Source organism: Microtus pennsylvanicus, chromosome 10 (genome assembly GCF_037038515.1).
Source record: "Microtus pennsylvanicus isolate mMicPen1 chromosome 10, mMicPen1.hap1, whole genome shotgun sequence".
Classification (NCBI taxonomy): domain Eukaryota; kingdom Metazoa; phylum Chordata; class Mammalia; order Rodentia; family Cricetidae; genus Microtus; species Microtus pennsylvanicus.
Genome location: NC_134588.1, coordinates 25,126,356 through 25,148,294, shown reverse-complemented (window position 1 = coordinate 25,148,294; position 21,939 = coordinate 25,126,356). Strand labels below are relative to the sequence as shown.

The window sequence follows — 21,939 nt, the reverse complement described above, 5'->3', positions numbered from 1 at the left end:
AATGTAGAAAGGAATAAATATACAGAGAGATAAGATCTAATATAAATCACAGCCCACTGAAGTTACATTTAAATTGCGTTATAAAGTTGGGAAAGAGTCTTCCTTAAGAAACTGACTTACACCCTATCCTATAGCCATACTGATGAATATCTTGCATATCTGGCGATGGATGGGGATAGAGACAGAGACCCACATTGGAGCACAGGACTGAGCTCCCAAGGTCCCAAGGAGGAGCAGAAGGAGGGAGAACATGAGCAAGGAAGTCAGGACCACGAGGGGTGCGCCCACCCACTGAGACAATGGGGCTGATCTATTGGGAGCTCACCAAAGCCAGCTGGACTGGGACTGAAAAAGCATGGGATAAAACCAGACTCTCTGAACATGGTGGACAATGAGGGCTGCTGAGAAGCCAAGGACAATGGCACTGGGTTTTGATCCTACTGCATGTTCTGGCTTTGTGGGAGCCTAGCCTGTTTGGATTCTCACCTTTCTAGACCTGGATGGAGGGTGGAGGACCTTGGACTTCCCACAGGGCAGGGAACCCTGACTGCTCTTCAGACTGGAGAGGGAGGGGGAGAGAAGTGGGGAGAGGGGGAGGAAAATGGAAGGCGGGGAGGAGGCAGAAATTTTTTCAATAAAATAAATAAAATAAAAATAAGATAAAAAAATAAAAGTTAAAAAAAAAAGAAACTGACTTCCATTAGGGTTCAAAAGATCATAAAGAAGTCACCTTTCAAAAGGTCTCCAAATACAGTGGGGAAGCACATGCGAAGGAGCTGAGTCAAAGAAGGGACATATGTTGCGTGGGGGACAGTGAGAGGATGGTTGGAGCATATGGTACAGAGAATGTGCTGGAAATGACATTGAGACACCATGTTCCCTTTACCATCATTTAAGCAATTACTGCCAACTGGAAACACATTGAGACAAAGCCAAGCACACTAGCCAAAGGGGGTTTGTCTGGCACATGAGTAAAATTGAATATTAGGCCTGAAAATAAGACATGGATAAGTAAGGGGCATCATATATCTCCAAACTTCTGGAATACTTTTATACAGACTGCGTTTCAGATTCATCTTTGATTTAATAAAACTAAATTAGGAACCAAGCTACGCTCAAACTAAACAAATATGTTTTGTAGTTTCAAAATTGCTGAATGGGTATGTTAGTAACATCTCCTTTGCCCCAAGGAAGCAGAAGCAGGCTCCTCCATCACCCCTGTAGGACTAGTTCATGAGTGACCTAGTATCCCCTTTCCAGGTCAATCCCTTCTGTAGCCTACCTTACAACCTACAAGATATTTTAGAATCTACATCCCAAGTCCACAATTATATGTCTTTCAACGTGAATCAAGTAACATCATCATGCACTTTTACATCCTTAGTATTTATTCTGCACTCTATTCCCATCACCCCAAACTAAGCTTTCCATTTTTTCCATTATAAACTAAATCTCAGTTTTCAATATTATTCCTGACTCTATCTTATTTCTGAACATCTAATCAGAGTCACCTTGGAGCCCGTCTCACATTGACCTCCAAAATCACATAGAATATGACCATAGCCCTGGGCACTGTGTGTACTGGGTACAGTCCAAAGTAGCAATATCCTGGTGACTAGGGAAAGGAAGAAGCACGGGGAAGATCAAGGTACATGATGACAAGGGCTCTTGTGTTTCCTACCCCAGCAGGTGGCCCTATTGGCCCAGCAGATTTGAGCAGCATACCTCTTCTGAAGCTGTCTTCACTGAAGAAATGCCACCAGACTAACAACATTGAGAGTTTCTGACCGAACATTGAGTCATTGAACTATTGGCAGCTATTTCTCAGTTTGATGCACAGTTTCAAAAATTGACAATTAAAAATTTATTTAGCTTTCATTTAATTTAACTTATACCTTCTTACCATAGGTAGGACATGCATAATTTTCTTTTGAAATATAAATTAATTATGTATAATACATATACAATACAAAAATAAACTTAAGTATAAATATATATGCAAACTTAAGTGTGTGTGTATATATATGTATATGTATATATACATATATATGATTTCATTTAACAGTGGAGATTTGTTAATTTGTCCCTTACAAAAAATTCAAATATTGCTCAAACAGCATCCTTGAAATAACAAAATCCTTTTAAGATATGAATGCCTCACTAGGAAATCTCAACCCATAATTGCCAATTGGCCTTCTATATTTAACCTATGACAAGTGTCAAACCATAACTCCCTTTATATAAGGACACAGAATAAGGAAACTTGCTCTGTCTTTGTTTTCTCTTGATGGAAAGTTCATTCCTTCATTGTCATTAGAACCTACTGTGGGATTCTGGCATATACTGAGGACCAGCTGAGACATCGTCCTTGTGTGATCATAGTTACTTTCCTCTCATAACTTGGCCAAGTTATTTATAATATAAGACTCATACTCCTTAGGATAAGATAATTATTAAAATATTTATTATATGATTTTGCTTGATATTGTTTATGCTGGTTGTAATTCTAATTTTTATACTTTATATTTGTTCTTATTGTATATAATTTTGTATTATGCTCTTATTTAAACAAAAGGGGAGGTGCTGTAGGAATTCCTACAGCCAGTAACCTTTAAGTTACCAACCCTCTTGGGTGTGGCCTTATATACTATAAATGCCAATGTAAACAATGTAAAGCATACACTCTCTCTTTCTTCCAGTTGCTGAATTCAGTTCCTGTTTCACTGTTCATGCAGAGGTCTGTGATCTCTGAATTTACCCCTAAAAGGATAACCCTTTATTATACTAAAAAAAGGTGCTTCTGGTTAGTAAATCATTACATATACAAAATAAAGACAGATTCAGACAGATACGGACTTCTAAATGGGTCACAGTGTTAAATAAATGTACATAACTTTGGAAGAGAGAAGAAAAAGAGTAAAGAGACAGTAAAAGTAATATAAAAGACTATAGACATCCATAGATTAAAGGTGTAAAGATAATAAATATTAAACTTGTAGAAAAAGTAATAGAGTAAGAAAAATAAGCCACATAAAGATGGAATATACACAGAGAGTCTAGAATATGTATATTACTGTGTTTTCTTTAATTTTTTTGACTGTGAAGGAGTTAAGTACAAAGAGACATTTCATTGTATGGGCTTCTAAGCTAAACCAAAATATATACTTTAAAGGTATCTTGTTTTCAAAATTTGGGTCTAAGGATATGTTGCTTTGGACAAGAAGTGCTCTTTATGTATCTACAGAGGATAAGAACCTGTGGAATCATTCCAGACTAATGTGGTTTGATGGATCAAATCCCCCTGAAAGGTCTCCATGAACACCTTCAAAAATTACTTTGTCCCAGGCTGCTGGCGGCGGGAACCGTCCCAGCAGCAGAAGCAGGCTGCAGGGACCGCGCGCAACACCAAGAACAGATCGCCCCACTACAATTAAACCAAAGAGGTAGGCCTTCGGTTGGGGAGGTCCCTGGCAAAGGAGGAGCCGGGTCCTATTCCTGAAGACCTTTCTGAGGGGTGAGAGGGATCTTGGCCCCCGGCAGGAACCAGGAAACAGAGCAAGGGCATTTTGTAAGAGGAGCCCCTGGCCAGCAGGGGAACCTGAACCAGTTTTAAAAGACCCCTTAGATAGCATCGATAGGAGGAGATGGGCAGGCGCCAAGGAAAGAATTCACCCAATAATCTGAAAAACAACATGAAAACACCAGAACCCAACGATCTTACAACAGAAGGTCTCCAACACCATAACACAGAAGAAGTGGAAAAAATTGACTTTATGAAAGCTGTAGAGTCCCTTAAACAACATGTGAAAAATGCCCTTATAGAAATGGATGAGAAGTATAACCAAAAATTTGAAGAAATGAGTAAATACGTACATAATACCCTGGGAAACCAAGAAAGAACGATCAAACAGGTAATGGAAACAGTTCAAGAATTGAAAACTGAAATGGAAGCAAGGAAGAAAACACAAACTGAGGACCAGCTGGATATGGAAAATCTAGGTCAACGAGCAGAGCCTACAGAAACAAGCATAATCAATAGAATACAAGAAATAGAAGAAAGAATCTCAGATTCTGAGGACAACATAGAGAAAATAAACGCTCTGATCAAAGAAAACTGCAAAGCCAACAAATTCTCATCACAAAACATTCAGGAAATATGGGACACAATAAAAAGACCAAATCTAAGAATAATAGGAATAGAAGAAGGAGAAGAGTCACAGCTCAAAGGCCCAGAAAATATTTTGAACAAAATTATGGAAGAAAACTTTCCCAACATAAAGAAAGATATTCCTTTGAATATTCAAGAAGCATATAGAACACCAAACAGACTGGATCAAAGGAAAACATCCCCTCGCCATATAATAATCAAAACACAAAATATACAGGTTAAAGAAAGAATACTAAGAGCTGCAAAGGAAAAAGGCCAAGTAACTTATAAAGGCAAACCGATCAGACTTACACCTGATTTCTCTATGGAAACAATGAAAGCCAGAAGGTCCTGGATAGAAGTACTGCAGAAGCTAAGAGACCATGGATGCAAGCCCAGACTACTATACCCAGCCAAGCTTTCATTCACTATAAATGGAGAAATCAAGACATTCCAGGATAAGAACAAATTTAAACAATACGTAGCCACGAACCCAGCCCTACAGAAAGTAATAGAAGGAAAATCACAACCCAAGGAATCCAACATTGCCAACACTGCTTACAATAACTCAGGCATCTAGCGACCCTTCACTAGCACAACTCAAAGAAGGGAGACACACAAATTCTACTTCCAAAAACAATAAGAATATCTGGCGTAAACAACCACTGGTCATTAATATCACTTAATATTAATGGTCTCAATTCACCTATAAAAAGGCACAGGCTAAGAGATTGGATACGAAAACAGGATCCAATATTCTGCTGTTTGCAAGAAACACATCTCAACCACAAAGACAGGCATCTACTCAGAGTAAAGGGCTGGGAAAAGATCTTTCAAGCAAATGGTCCTAAGAAAAAAGCAGGTGTGGCCATATTAATTTCTAACAAAACTGATTTCAAACTAAAATCAATCCGAAGAGATCGAGATGGACACTTTATACTCATAACAGGAACAATTTGTCAGGATGAAGTCTCAATCCTGAATATTTACGCCCCTAATATAAAAGCACCCACGTATGTAAAAGAAATATTACTAAAACTCAAGGCAGACATCAAACCACACACACTAGTAGTAGGAGACTTCAATACACCTCTCTCAGCAATGGACAGGTCAATCAGACAGAAACCTAATAGAGAAGTAAGAGAACTACTGGAGGTAATGAAGCAAATGGACTTAACAGACATCTATAGAACATTCCACCCAAATAGGAAAGAATATGCCTTCTTCTCTGCAGCCCATGGAACCTTCTCAAAAATTGACCACATACTCGGAAACAAAGGAAACCTCCACAGATACAAAAAAATATCAGTGTCCACCTGTGTCTTATCAGATCACCACGGATTAAAGTTAGAATTCAACAACAATCCTACCTCCAGAAAGCCGACAAACTCATGGAAACTGAACAGTCAACTACTGAACCACACCTGGGTCAAGGAAGAAATCAAGAAAGAAATTAAAGTCTTCCTTGAATTCAATGAAAATAAAGGGACAACATACTCAAACCTATGGGACACAATGAAAGCAGTGCTAAGAGGAAAGTTCATAGCACTAAGTGCCCACTTAAAGAAAACAGAGAAAGCATACATCGGAGACTTAACAGCACACCTGAAAGCTTTAGAAAAAAAAGAAGCAGATGCGCCCAGGAGGAGTAGAAGACTGGAAATAATCAAACTGAGGGCAGAAATCAACAAAATAGAAACGCAGAAAACAGTCCAAAGAATCAATGAAACAAAAAGTTGGTTCTTGGAGAAAATCAACAAGATCGACAAACCCCTATCCAAACTAATTAAACGACAGAGAGAGAACACGCAAATAAATAAGATCAGAAATGAAAAGGGGGACATAACCACAGACACAGAGGAAATTCAGAGACTCATTAGATCTTACTACAAAAGCCTGTATGCCACAAAACTAGAAAATGCAAAAGAAATGGACATTTTTTTTAGATAAGTACCACATACCAAAGCTAAACCAAGACCAGGTGAACGATCTAAATAGACCTGTTAGTCGCGAAGAGCTAGAAACCGTTATCAAAAATCTACCTTCCAAAAAAAGCCCAGGACCAGATGGTTTCAATGCAGAATTCTACCAGAACTTCCAAGAAGAGCTAATACCTATACTCCTTAATGTATTTCACAATATAGAAACAGAAGAGTCATTGCCAAATTCCTTTTATGACGCTACAGTTACCCTGATACCAAAACCACACAAAGACCCAACCAAGAAAGAAAATTACAGGCCGATCTCACTCATGAATATCGATGCAAAAATTCTCAATAAAATACTGGCAAACCGAATCCAAGAACACATTAGAAAAATTAATCATTATGATCAAGTAGGCTTCATCCCAGAGATGCAGGGCTGGTTCAACATACGCAAATCTATCAATGTAATCCACCATATAAATAAACTGAAAGAAAAAAACCATATGATCATTTCATTAGATGCTGAAAAAGCATTTGACAAAATTCAACACCCCTTTATGATAAAAGTCTTGGAGAGATTAGGGATACAAGGGTCATACCTAAATATAATAAAAGCTATTTACAGCAAGCCGTCAGCTAACATTAAATTAAATGGAGAAAAACTCAAAGCCATCCCACTAAAATCAGGAACACGACAAGGCTGTCCACTCTCTCCATACCTCTTCAATATAGTGCTTGAAGTTCTAGCAATAGCAATAAGACAACATAAAGGGATCAAGGGGATTCGTATCGGAAAAGAAGAAGTTAAGCTCTCGTTATTTGCAGATGATATGATAGTATACATAAGCGACCCCAAAAACTCTACCAAAGAACTCCTACAGCTGATAAACACCTTTAGTAATGTGGCAGGATACAAGATCAACTCCAAAAAATCAGTGGCCTTCCTATACACTAAGGATAAGGAAACAGAGAGGGAAATTAGAGAAGCATCACCTTTCACGATAGCCACAAATAGCATAAAATATCTTGGGGTAACTCTGACCAAGGATGTGAAAGATCTATTTGACAAGAACTTTAAGTCTTTGAAGAAAGAAATTGAAGAGGACACCAGAAAATGGAAAGATCTTCCTTGCTCCTGGATTGGGAGGATCAACATAGTAAAAATGGCAATTCTACCAAAAGCAATCTATAGATTCAATGCAATCCCCATCAAAATCCCATCAAAATTCTTCACAGATCTGGAGAAGACAATAACCAACTTTATATGGAAAAACAAAAAACCCAGGATAGCCAAAACAATCTTATACAACAAAGGATCGTCTGGAGGCATTACCATCCCTGACTTCAAACTCTACTACAGAGCTACAGTATTGAAAACAGCTTGGTATTGGCATAAAAACAGAGAAGTCGACCAATGGAATCGAATAGAACACCCTGACATTAACCCACAAACCTATGAACACCTGATTTTCGATAAAGGAGCTAAAAGTATACAATGGAAAAAAGAGAGCATCTTCAACAAATTGTGCTGGCAAAACTGGATGTCAACCTGTAGAAGAATGAAAATAGATCCATATCTATCACCATGCACAAAACTCAAGTCCAAATGGATTAAAGACCTCAATATCAGTTTGAACACAGTGAACCTGATAGAAGAGAAAGTGGGAAGTACTCTACAACACATGGGCACAGGAGACCACTTCTTACGTATAACCCCAGCAGCACAGACTTTAAGGACCTCATTGAATAAATGGGACCTCCTGAGACTGAGAAGCTTCTGTAAAGCAAAGGACACTGTCACTAAGACACAAAGGCAACCCACCAACTGGGAGAAAATCTTCACCAACCCCGCAACTGACAAAGGTCTGATCTCCAAAATATATAAAGAACTCAAGAAACTAGACCGTAAAAGGCAAATCAACCCAATTATAAAATGGGGCATTGAGCTGAACAGAGAATTCTCAACAGAAGAACTTCAAATGGCCAAAAGACACTTAAGGTCATGCTCAACTTCCTTAGCGATCAGGGAAATGCAAATCAAGACAACTTTAAGATACCATCTTACACCTGTCAGAATGGCTAAAATCAAAAATACCAATGATAGCCTTTGTTGGAGAGGTTGTGGAGAAAGGGGTACACTCATCCATTGCTGGTGGGAATGCAAACTTGTGCAACCACTTTGGAAGGCAGTATGGCGGTTTCTCAGGAAATTCGGGATCAACTTACCCCTGGACCCAGCTATACCACTCTTGGGAATATACCCAAGAGAGGCCTTATCATACAACAAAAGTATATGCTCTACAATGTTCATAGCAGCATTGTTTGTGATAGCCAGAACCTGGAAACAACCTAGATGCCCTTCAATGGAAGAATGGATGAAGAAAGTATGGAATTTATACATATTAGAGTACTACTCAGCAATAAAAAACAAGGACTTCATGAATTTTGCATACAAATGGATGGAAATAGAAAACACTATCCTGAGTGAGGTAAGCCAGACCCAAAAAGAGGAACATGGGATGTACTCACTCATATTTGGTTTTTAGCCATAAACCAATGACATTGAGCTTATAATTAGTGATCCTAGAGAAGCTAAATAAGGAGAACCCAAAGAAAAACATATAGGCATCCTCCTGAATATTAACCTTCAGCAAGCGATGAAAGGAGACAGAGACCCAAATTGGAGCACAGGACTGAAATCTCAAGGTCCAAATCAGGAGCAGAAGGAGAGAGAGCACGAGCATGGAACTCAGGATTGCGAGGGGTGCACCCACACACTGAGACAATGGGGATGTTCTATCGGGAACTCACCAAGGCCAGCTGGCCTGGGTCTGGAAAAGACTGGGATAAAACCGGACTCTCTGAACATAGCGGACAATGAGGACTACTGAGAACTCAAGAACAATGGCAATGGGTTTCTGATCCTACTGCACGCACTGGCTTTGTGGGAGCCTAGGCAGTTTGGATGCTCAACTTACTAGACTTGGATGGAGGTGGGGGTTCCTTGGACTTCCCACAGGACAGGGAACCCTGATTGCTTTTCGGGCTGGGGGGAGACCTAATTGGGGGAGGGGGAGGGAAATGGGAGGCGGTGGCGGGGAAGAGACAGAAATATTTAATAAATAAATAAATAAAAAAAAATTACTTTGTCCAACAAAAAGCAGGAAGCAGTTTGGAGAGAACTATGCACAAATTTCCTAAATTATTGCTTTTTAAAATGTTTGTTTACATTCAAAGGGGGATATACTATAGAGATGGCTATTTTGCATTGGTATGGATCTTGGCTTATTGATACACATTTAAGGTAAATTTTGTTATATGCATATTTATGCTCTTGATTAAGGTATTATGTTTCTTCAACCATTTAAAAATGTAGTATATAACTAAGAATTAGAGGTTGATAAATAATCATCTATGATAGTCAAGCTTGTAGTCATATTGGTTCAGTTTTTTAGATGTATAGAGATATATTTCAGTTAGATAGGTATTCTTTAGCTTTTTCAGAGACCTTCAGAATATGAGATTTAAAATATTTTAAGAATGTTAAGACTTTTCATGGTAATGAAACACACCTGCTCCTGGCAACACCAGTCTACTTCAAGAGGATGATGGGCATCAAAGAGGCTCCTTATGTAATTTGTTAGCCATTTGGACAAGAAACTGCTCTTGCCTGGTTGCTTGATGTTATGCTGAACGAACTAGACATGCAGGACCCACAGAAATATGATTGCTGAAGTTGCCTAAAGAAAGTGAAACAGTTCTTTGGAATTTCTGCTACATGAAAGAGTCTTACAGACATTCTGCAGGACACAGAAGAAAGCAACTGATGACTTTGCCATTACAAGGCAGAATAGATCTTCAAATTTCCTACTTCATGGAAAAGTCTGCTAGATACTATAGACGTGGGGGCTGAAGATTGGATGCCCCAATGATATAGAAGAACTTTGGGTCACTCTCCAGGTAGAGAGATGTCCCTGTCAATTATAAAGTTTTGGAAGTTGCTTACAATGCACTTCCTGTTTATTTAGGTAATATTGCATCCTTCTGAGGTCTTTGATGGAGTTGAAGGATAGTTATAATTATCATTTTCCCTAATTATGATAAAAGATAAAGTAGATATAAATATTGTAACTGTAATTCTTGCTTGATACCTGTTTTGTTACATGTAATTTTACTGTTAAAATTAAAACCTTCCTTTTCATTTAGACAGAAAAGAGGAGGTGATATGGGATTCTCCTCTATATGCTATGATTACCATTGATTAATAAACTGCTTTGGGCCTACAGTAGGGCAAAACAGAGCTAGATGGGGAAAACTAAACTGAATGCTGGGAGAAAGAAGGCAGAGTCAGTGAGTAGCCAGGTAGCCCACAAGAGACAGATGCCAAACAGAACCTTGCCAGTAAGCCGCAGCCATGTTACAACACACCAATTAATAAAAATGGGTTAAAGTAAGATGTACGAGCTAGCCAATAAAAAGCTAGTGCTAATAGGTCAAGGAGTGATTTAGTTAATACAGTTTCTGAGTGATTATTTCAGGAGTCTGGGCTGCTGGGAACAAACAAGCGACCTCCTTCCACAACACTTGTGGACTGAGCGACTACAGAATTCTTGGACCATCCATTGAAAGAAAATCAACACTGGACTAGGTAGATCATTCCCTGTAATCGTTCTCATCTGTCTGTCTGTCCATCTATCACCTGTAATCTCTCTCTGCTTCTCTCTGTCTCTCTCTCTCCACCTCATTCCTCTTTTACCTCCCTCCCTTTCTCTCTATACATTTATCTATATTTATGTATAGATAGAAATATATTTATATTATATATAATATAAATATATGTGCTATATATTTATATTATATATAATATAGATATATATGCGCTCATATTTATATACTCTATAAGTTCTGTTCCTCTATAGAAACCAACTAATTGTGTGAGATCCATAGAATGCATGACCTTATGGTTTATTTCTGGGTTGTCTACCCCATTCTACTCATTTATGTATCTGCTTTTATGCTAATACCTTGTTGGCTAAATCAATTGAGCTTTGTAACACTATCCAAAAGCAGAAACTGATGATTTCATTTCTGTTCTTCCTACTCATTGTATTTGAGCTATTCAAGGTCATTTAGATTCCATATATTTTTTTAAATGTTGTTTAAGCTACTTCTTTGAAAAATGTTACTAGATTTTTAACAGTAGCCACATTGAATCTGTAAATTTCTTAGGCTTTAATAGATATTTTGACAATATTACTCCTTTGATCCAGAAATGCAGGTGATTCTTCTATTTATTATGTTATCTTCAATTTACTTCACTAAGGAATTTTAAATTTTAATTAAGTGCTCTTTTACTTTCTTGTTTAAATTTATTACTATTTTATTCTTTTGGAAACTTCCATAAATAGGATCATTTCTTAATCATTGAGATTATAATATAATTACAAAATTTTTCCTTTTCGTTTACTTTTCCAAATCCTCCCATATTCTACTCTCCAAATCCTCCCTCTTACTCTCCTTCCAATGCATGGTCTCTTTTTTTCACTAATTATTATTGTATGAATATATATGTATAAACATATACATTCCTAAATATAACTATTACCTGTTCAGTGTATATACTGTCACTAACATGCATGCTTTCAGGGCTGACCATATAGCACTGAACAACCAAATGATTCTCTCTTCCCTGGGGAAGACCACCTCTCCAGCTCTCAGCTTCACTCAGTTGCCTGTAGTTTCTCGTGTGTGGTTGAGGCTTGTGGGCATTTCCTCCCCCAGTTTGGCACATCTATTGGAGCTATCCTTGGTCAGCTCACATTTGAGCAATCATAATTGTAAGGCTTTATGGGTTTGGCTTCTGAGATTACTAGAAGACACAATCTCACAGAAAACTCGTTGATCCTCTTGCTCTTACAATCTTCCCACCACCTCCTCCACAGTGTCCCCCAAGTCTTTGGTGTGAGAGTGTTTTGTAAATATATCCATTGGGACTGGGCTTCACGACTCAGCAATTTGATTGGTTGTGGCTTTCTGTGGTGGTCTCTGTCTGTTGCAAAGAGACATTTTCTTGACCAAAGGTGAAGACTATACTGATCTGTGTCTATAAGGACAAATGTTTGTAGATTGCCATTAGGTATTATACTGTCTCAGTAAACTAGTGGTTATGGATTCTCCTCCAGTCATCAAGACTTCACTAGCACTGAGTTTCCAGTACCAGCCATGGTTTCCCTCTTGTTGAGTGGGTCTTAAGTCAAATTAGAGAACTGCAGGTGACAGCCACCAGATGCATTCCCCTGCTGCACCCTTAGGGTTATTGCGCATGTTGGCCTTTGATATGGTTCTTAGGGGTCATAATTCAGTAGGACTGTTGTCTACCTCCTCCTTTGAAAGTTTACATGGTTCTAGTGTCATGAAAGCTAATGAGGGAGGGAGCATTCAAATCAGTTCCAGCTTAGGGGTCTCTGAGATCTGTTTTTGAAGTGCATGTATCTTCAGCAATAGGGATTTACATTTTACATAAGGGCACCCAGGGGGCAAAAACAATAGGCAATGTCTTTTGAGAGTCTCTTGGACAACCTTAGTAAACAACTCAAAAGAAGGCTTTTCTTGCCTGGTATTGGGGTTTTTGTTAGGTGGCTTTTAGCTCTTTGAGGGAGCACCATCAGTCCAGATGAGAAAGTTTATTAAAATTACATGTGGTGTGGGTGTTCCCCTTCATACATAAGTATATGTATACACACACATGCACACACACACACACACACACACACACACACACACACACTGAATTATGTGAATTGAACTTATTTTTAGTTAAAAAAAAGTTAATAATATGATTCCTTGTTGCTTTTCCAGACATCCCTATTTTACCCACCTCCCTCTGCTTCCCCAGAAAGGAGCTCATTTTCCCAGCTCCCCGACAGCTCCCTTGTATCCTGTTACTCTCCTTTAGTCTCCTCCCACAAGCTTCTGTATTTGCTTCTCTCCCCTTCCCTAAAGATCTCCTCTTCTCCCGTTTCCCCGATCAGATCCCTTGGTACCTTACCATTCCAGTTTATTAGTGTCTGTATTGGAGCATTAGCTTCACTGTATAGACATAGAACTTATTTCTGTAGCCTGCAAATTAAGCAATTCCTGTATCAGTTCTAAAAGATTTTCATTGGAATCTTCATTAGCTCCCCCACAAGATTGCAGTCTCTGAATAATTGAGCCAATTTTATTCCTCCTCTTCTCTTGTTTAGATGCCTTTTATTTCCTTTTCTTACCTAATTGTCCTAATAACACCTAGCAGAAAAAAATGTAACTATGCCTTGTTTTCAAAATTAGACAAAATATTTAAATTTTTCACTGCAGAGTCCAGTGCTAACTATGGCCTCACAACTGTGCCCTTGCCTTGTTCATCTCCATGCAGAATTTTCCATCACACAAGACACTGAAAGTTTCCAAGGATTTTTCTACATTTACTGAGAAAGCCCTATGCTTTTTGTCTCCGATCTTTTATTGTGACCCATCACCTTACACGTGAAATCATCATGTATTTCATGATGAAAGTGCCACATAGTCTGCTAGCACTATATTGAAGATTGTTGAATCTATGTTCTTCAGGGATTTGGAACTCTCTCTCTCTCTCTCTCTCTCTCTCTCTCTCTCTCTCTCTCTCTCTCTGTGTGTGTGTGTGTGTGTGTGTGTGTGTGCTATTTGCTATAGAGTCATTTTCAATTTGACATCAAGGTAACACTGGTTGCATACATTCTTGATGGTATCTGTTACAAACACGAAAGTATTTTTTTCTGTTAAAGTCAATTTTATATTTCCTTTGTTGCTAGTACTTTTGGTGTGACATCCAAGAAGATGCTGCCTGGCATTAATCAGAAGAGGGAGTCATGTTATCTCTTAATAGTTCTAACTTTTGACCATTTAGCCCTATATCCACTTTGCATTGAGTTTTGCTTTGGGTGAGGATAGTTTCAAGCTTGGTCCCTTTGTATGTCCACTTTTTTTCAGCATTATTCTTGGAACGATGCACTCCTTCCTTATGAAATTGTCCTGGATCCCTTGCTGGACATCAGTTGCTCATAAATGGAGGCATTTGCTTCATTCCAAGCTATATTTCATTCTGATATGTTCCCGTGATTACAGTACCACCTGGTCTTCATAACTGGATCTTTGTAATGTTTTGAAATCAGTAACCATGCTCTTCTCTTTCAAAATTGTCCAAATGCCCTTGCTTTACTATATTTCAATACTGCTCTAGGGTCATTTCTAAATTTATTCAAAATAGCAAATCAAACTTCAGGTAGGGATTACAGTGAATCTAGAGGTCAGCTGAGAAATATTGAATTTTTAATCAGTTTAAGATTTATCATCTATTACCATAGTGAGTTCCCATTTATTTAGGTACTTGATTTCTGTAAACAATGCTTTATGGCATCCAAAATACATATTTTTCATTTCTTTTGTTAAAATTTGTTGTTAAGTACATTGGATTTTTCTGATGCTATTGTTTCTTTCAACATAATATTTTCTATTGATTCTTTGGAAATTTAACATCATGCATTCTGATCATATCCAACCTCCCATCCTTGTGACTCCCTCACCCCCCAAAAGAAGTCTAATTTGTGTTATCTATATACACACTGGAACATGGTCAAACTCTCAGTGGCCTGGCCTCAGTGACCTTGCTGCAGTGGGTCTAAGGACCTAGTGAAGGCACTCAGAGGTAGCCCGGACCATGGATATCACCTTGGCTTCAGGTGTCAAAGTAGACCACTTACATACGCATGGCCTTTGGTGGTAACATGGGCCACAGACATCAATCAGCACAGATCCTGACTTCAGTAGGACTTGGACTCAGACATGGCCCATGGCCATAGCATAGACCCAGACACTGATGTTATGATTAATATAAAATTTTGTCATTTAGATTTTCTGATGATTCCTTTTTAATGTAATTGCTGATTTCTGAAATATTATCTTGTACCCTGAAAACTTACCGGATTCATTCATTAACTGTAGAGGGTTGGAGAGAACAGGGTTCCTCCAGGGGTTGCTCCTTGCAGGCGCACATTATTTGCAAGAGTAATGGTTTTGCATCTACCCTTTAAATCTAGGCACTTTATACCATTATTTGGTTTCATTTGTTTTGCAGTTTCCCACATGACCTGGGATAGACTCTGCAGGGCAATGCCTAGTGGAAGTGGACAGTCCACATCTTGATCTGTCCTCACCCCACCTTATTTTCTTATACTTTATTGTAGTGTGTATGTGTGCGTGTGAGAGGGTGTGGTGTGGAGATGCAGATGCATGAACACATCTGGGTGCATGAGCCTGAACAGAAGGTCCCTTTATTCTTGCCCTGGGAAGAAGTTTTTTATTGAACCTGAAGCTGGCTGATTTGGTGAGGCTGGCTGGCCAAAGCACTCTTGGTATCTGTTTGTCTCCACCCCCAAATGCTGCTGTTATTAAGCACAGGTACCAATGCCATTACCAAAATGCTTTGCTTTATTTGGGTGCTGGATGCTGGGGATTCAAACTAGGTTCACAGGCTTGCAAAGCAAGGATCCTTACCCAAGGAACAATATCCTCTGCCCTTAATTTACTTTTTCAAGCATGGCGGATAGTGAGGTACTTTGCATCTCTGCATTGGATTTCTAAAGGAAACCAAGAAACCTTCATTGATTAATTAACTGAAAACCACCTGTTTGGAAGTCATTTATCTTCTCACTCCACATAAACACATACCTCTTCATTGCCGTTAGGGCAAAGGAAGTTCCACATGGGTTTCATTTGGGATTCTCCCTTGAGAAGCATCAAAACACACCTTCTTCTCTCTAGAAAGGTGTTAGAGTCACATCTATACCGGCCAGGTGGGGGTGGGAATGCCTTCTTCCATATCCACTACACTTTGGAGACTAGGGAATACATCAGAAGGCTGAAATTTTTGTAGGGGGCTAATGAAAGGATAACAAATGAAGGGAGAGTGAGAGAGAGAGAGAGAGAGAGAAAGAGAGAGAGAGAGAGAGAGAGAGAGAGAGAGAGAGAGAGAGAGAGAGAGAGAGAGAGAGAGAGACTGAAGTGGCACTGAAGACCCTGGGAAGAAAGACTGTCTGCAGGCAAAGGCACTATCAGCAAGCAGGCCCAGCCTCAGAGAGAGACCATAGGAATGACAACCAGCAAGGTCAAGAGGCAGTGTTTCTCAAGTCCTTGGAAGCTCATAGTACCCCCACTGTGAGCTGAGGATGACAGACAGGGTTTTGATATTTGCCCTGCTAGGTTTTGGTCTTGCTTTGGTCTAATAAATCCTTTTTTTCTCTTCTCCTTTTAATGTTAGGAATGTATATTACTTTTGATTTTGTATGCTAGAAATAGGTATTTTCATTTTGATTTTGTAGGGCTCACACCTCATTACCTAAAGTCTCACAAGAAACTTCGAACTTGGAATTTTTGGGCAGTGAGAAGACTCTAAGGGGTCTTGGAGATGGACTGAACAGTTTGTATGATGAGAGTAACATGAGTTTGGGGGTGCTGGAAAGGCCAATTTTTGACTGTCACGTTGATAGGATTAATAAACTTCAAGGTCAAACACCTTGAGTATGTCTATGGAAGTGTTTCCATAAGAAATACCTGTGCGAGGAAGACCTACCTTGATTGTATATGGCATCATCTCCTAGGCTAAGGTCCTAAATTGAATGGACATGAGGGAAAGGAGGAAGCCAGCTAAGTATGGGCAATGCCCTAAAATGTGTGAAGGCAGGCTCACATTCCTGCCTGCACCACCAGCAGCTCCTTCTGCCATGCCTCCCTGTTAGGGTGAACTGTACCCTCAAGCTTCCACTGCTAAATTGCTAAATTCCACTGCTAAATTACACATCTATGTAGTTTATCACAGCGCCAAGACAAGAGAGTCATCAGTGAGGGGCTCCAGGGGTGAAATGTTACAGTGAGACTATGGTATGTGCTATACAAAGGCGCATGCGTGGAGGGTGTGGCCTCTAGCAGGAGGTGTAACTGGATCATAAGGACACTAGCTTCTTCAGTGGGTTAATCTGTCGCTGAGTTCATATTAAGCCTATGACTTGGAGAAAGGGTGCAAGGGCCATATCTTTGAAACCTCTCGGCTCTCTCCCCTCTCTCTGTTTCTGGCAAACTGAGCATTGAGAAGCCTTCCTCTACCACATCCTAGAGTTATGTCGCTTCCTTACTACAGGTCTAAGAGCAATGACGATGGCTGCCCATACACTGGAAACTCTGCGACTATGAACGTCACAGAAGTTGTTCTGCTTTTAAAGTTGCTTTCTCAGGTACCATGTCGCCATGATAGAAGAGCTAGATAACTTATCAACATCCAAAGATGACTGTCCTTGTGGCTGAAGAATCCTTTCAACTTGCTCAAGTCTTCCGTTTAAAAGCAGCTCTTTATAGTTCTTTATGTATCTTTATTGGTATCATCCTTTCCTGTCCTCACAACATTCCCTACCTTAGCTGATGGACAGAGAGTACATCAGCTCCCTTTAAGTTTCTCTGCACACAGTGGCTAGAAGCAGTCTTTTTGAATTGCATCAGTTGCCCTGATCTCTGTCCCCAAATTATTGCTGCAGTTGAGTGAGATCTATGATCCTGAGCTAATTTCTTAAGACTCTCCTGACTTCAGCCTCACTTCACATAGCTCCTCCCTCACCATGCATTTGAACTACAAGTGTTCTTTCTTCTACTTTTATTTTCCAGAGCACACTTCCTGCTTGAGATCTTACTGAGGGAAATGGTCTTCTTTTGTACTGTCTACTCTCCAGCTCTCTGGTCTTTCTCATCCCAAATTGACAGCACTCAGGTGGGGACTTCCCTAAGGGCTAATAGCCAAGTATTTTCTAGTCAGCATCCTCGGGGCTAATCAGGACTTAAATTCCTTCTGCACATCTTTAAATATCAATCTCTTACAGTAAAAATTCTTCCTGGGTCCCTCAATAACCTTATGCTAGTAAACAAAAATTATAAAAGATTAGGTCTACAGTCAGATGATCCTACATCTCTGGAGCCTAGCGAAGTTCAGCCTGCTTAGCATTTGGAAGGAAGAAGAAGATGTATGTAACAAATATTCATTATATATGCTTTTAAATAGTGACTATATAAAGCAAGTCTGCACATAAAAGCTGAATGATACCAACCCTGACTTCATGAAATGTGTTCATTTTTGATGTTAATATTTCTAACAGTCAGATCACTCCATACAATTGCACAGTCTAACCAAGGAGCCAGGTGGTGGTGACAGTGGCAGTGATTCAGAGAATCACTGACCCTCGACTTGCATCTAAACAATGGTATGGATGTGTCTTACGTCAAGATGAACTACAAGAGCTAGTTCCAGGACAGGCTGCAAAAGCTACAGAGAAACCCTGTCTTGAAAAACAAAACAAACAAACAAAAAAGCACTGTGCTATAAACAAACAAACAAAACCCCGTCATTTGCCTTACTCTTATATTAGAGCCAAATTTAATTTGTTTTTAGTATTAATGAAAAAGCTTTCTAAATTCAAGATATCATGGGCGAAGACTTAATTCTATCCATCTGCTTACACAATTAACCAAACAGGAATTTTCTTTTGCACTACTTTTCTGTGGAACCCATACCTTGCTTGGTGTTATAAATAAAAGGTAACATAAGGGACAAACTAAAACCAGAAATGTGTAGACTCCATCCTGACTTCCAGTCCCAGCCATGCCCACCACCTGAACTGCAGATGAATTTAACTTCCATTCACTCATAGTTCAGCCATTCTAAGGCTCAAAAATTCAATCTTCTCTACAAATAATATCTAACAAAACTCGCCCAGATGGCCCCATTCATTTCTATTATTTTATTCACTGTGTGCATTTATATTTACACTGGAAACATTGAAAGTCAGTTTTTCCCATTACTGTTTTATCAGCTACCTCAGAAGAAACTCAAGAGGCGATTTCTCCTCATGTATATGGTGAAAGCACAAATACATAAATAAACACATAAAATATGCAGTCATTTCTCTGGGGTTTGTGCTTTCTCACTGAAGAACAACCTTGCTGACTAACAGGAAGCAAGTGACCAGTAAGTCAAGGTCAATAAGGCAAGGCCAATTAAGGAAAGACTGAGGGGGTCCCGCACCTGCCATTGGTGTAGTTCAGATAACAGTGGAGGGAGAGGGAGTATTGTGCATTTTACACGCTTTGATTTCATGGTGGCAGTGTGCTGTTGGCAAATGAGAATGAAAACCTTTCTTAAAGAACGAGTCTACGACAATTTCCGGACCGGGAACAAACCTCCTGAGCTGTGTGAGAGTTCTCATCTGTGACTTCTCGCGGGACTCCTTACCAGAGCTGTTGCAGAACGAGGGGTCAACGGGTCTTCCATTTTTATCAGAGCATGCTATCGCTCGAAAGCGCACGCCTTCTCCACATTCTTTGTCGGCTCCTTGCTCCCATAATCCTCCTCGCTGAGGATCCCTTTTGTTTTCTGGTAGAATGCAAGCTGACCAGTTTCCATAAGGATGGGACATGAACGCATCACAGGGACATGGTTCCATTTCCACCAGAGGGTACAGGGCAGCATCCTGACATTTCTCTCTCTTCTTACTTTTCCCTGGGACAAGACATGCAGTGATGTTAATTTCGTATCTGAAGTTCTGTTAAAAGCCAATCACATTTTTGTAGATACAACCAGTTGAACAGTAAGCATTAAATAAAGTTTCAATCTCTTGTTTTTACTCTTTTTTTTTGCCATGGAAATAGAAATAAATTCTAGGACAATGTAGGCAGTATTCTGAGAAATCATGATATTCAAATTAATTTGAAAATAAAAATGATTTTTGTCTTAAATATAGGACATTATGCTTGTTATGCCAATTAAATAATTATAAAACTCTTTTAATTATTTTTTATTTTTTCTCCCACCCCAATATTAACCCAGTCAAACTTTGCTTAGACAAGATGGGCTTTGTAGAGTTGTTATCACTGTCACTTTGCATAATTAATAATACACTTTGGTTATCCTTGTCTTGGCCTGGGATTCCCCTCTGTATGCTGTGAATATCACTGGTTAATAAAGAAACTGTCTTGAGCCTATGATAGGGCATAACTTAGGCAAGGCGGGAGAAACTAAACTGAATGCTGGGAGAAAGGAGGCAGAGTCAGAGACAAGCCATGTAGCCCTCCTGGCGACAGATACTGGAACTTTAGCCAGTAAGCCACAGCCATGTGGTCATATGCAGATTAATAAAAATAGGTTAAATGAATATGTAAGAGCTAATAAGAAGCTAGAGCTAATGGGCCAAGCAGTGATTTAATTAATACATTTCTGTGTGATTATTTTGGTGCTAACTGGCTGAGAATGAAACAAGTGGCCTCCTTACTACATTGTCTTCTTTAAACTAATGATTTCCAGAGAATCCAATAAAAGCTAAGTGGCAAGCCCTTTCTTTTTTCTGCAAAAAACTAAAAATTAATTTCTCCACAAAGCAAAATTGTATTCTCCACATCACAGGCCCACCCTCCCGCCCCCCAAAAAAAGATGACGGTTATTTCAGATGGTATAGACAAAGTGAAATTCATCTTGTTTCCTGAAATCAGATAACTTATAAATGCTAAAATAAACAATAGATTTAAGTAAATAATCAGAATACGTATCTCAATTTGAGAAAAGCCAGTGAGGTCCATTTGAGAAATCCTTTGAAACTGAGAATGCTGGCAACTTTACCTTACCTACTAACTTTGGCAGAGCTTTTAGCTGCATTCCCAGCTTTGAGTAATGACAATGTAGAAACATGTTCAGACCTCTGACTGCTTGATAACAGTGTTTCCTGATTCCAGCCTGGCCTAACACTTGATAGAACTCCCCTGTTGACATGTTTCCTCTATAGCACTAAAGCTTTCCCAGATGTAATCATTCCACCACTTCTTCTCTCACTAGTGAGTCAATAGTTGGACTCACGGCTGGTTGTACAAGCCATAGGAAGCTTTGCTGGTCTATTTGTGGTTTTTATGGCTCTCTTGCAAATACTTGATATAAGGTGATATGTGAGAAGTTTTTTCCTTATCACATATTTTACCTCATACACAATTCTACAAATGTTTCCTGGTGGGTGATTGACTTTTTAACATGTTATTTAATGTTGACAAATAATTTACTAGGATTCCTGTAGAATCTAAATCACTCCTAGTGCGAAGCATCCCTTGACTTAGGATTGCTCTACCGTGATGTTAACCATCTATTGGCCTTTCAGGGTGCTGTATTCACTCGTGTCTGTCATTGGGGCACGTAGAACCACTTTGAGAAGTACAGACAACACTGACCTAAGAACTTTCTGACTATGACATTGATCACCACACAGTCCTATTTCCTCCCATCAGCCCTGGCTAGAGCAGTACTCCTTACATGAAGTGCTATTGAGCTTCATCTCCATCTCTGCAACTTCCTCTTTGTTTTCAGCACATTTAGTCTTGGATTCCAAGTCTATCCTGTACCTTGACATCACTTTTACCAAAATGATAAAACAAACATGCATTGTGAAGCAACTTCTTATCTTTCAAATTTGATTGTCAGTACTCTCTCAGTGTGCTGATTATAACCTTATCTTCGAGATTTTCTTCCTAAATCCCATAATAATATTCCCTTTTGTCCATTATTTGGGATCCACCCTCCCTCCAGCTACATTTTATTTATACTGCTTTACTTGCTTAGTGGAATTTCTCCCTTTGTCCTCCACTTTGCTGATGAGCTTCCTTGTTGGTACCCTCCTAGGTTCTCATCTCTTGATTCATTTAATAGAGCTTAAATTATTAATTATAATTCTTACACTCCTAATTATGAATTTTATCAAAGATTTCTTGCTGAAGTCT

The 21,939-nt window shown here is 39.1% G+C and overlaps 1 protein-coding gene across 1 annotated transcript in view; it reads right to left on the bottom strand.

Annotated features, from left to right (window-relative positions):
• The window catches only part of Thsd7b (thrombospondin type 1 domain containing 7B), an 857,540-nt gene that overhangs the window by 208,079 nt on the left and 627,522 nt on the right, over nucleotides 1-21,939 (bottom strand). Inside the window, exon 14 of the mRNA XM_075987816.1 lies at nucleotides 19,418-19,684. Coding sequence (XP_075843931.1) covers nucleotides 19,418-19,684 — 267 coding nt within the window. The remainder of the gene's footprint in view (nucleotides 1-19,417; nucleotides 19,685-21,939) is intronic.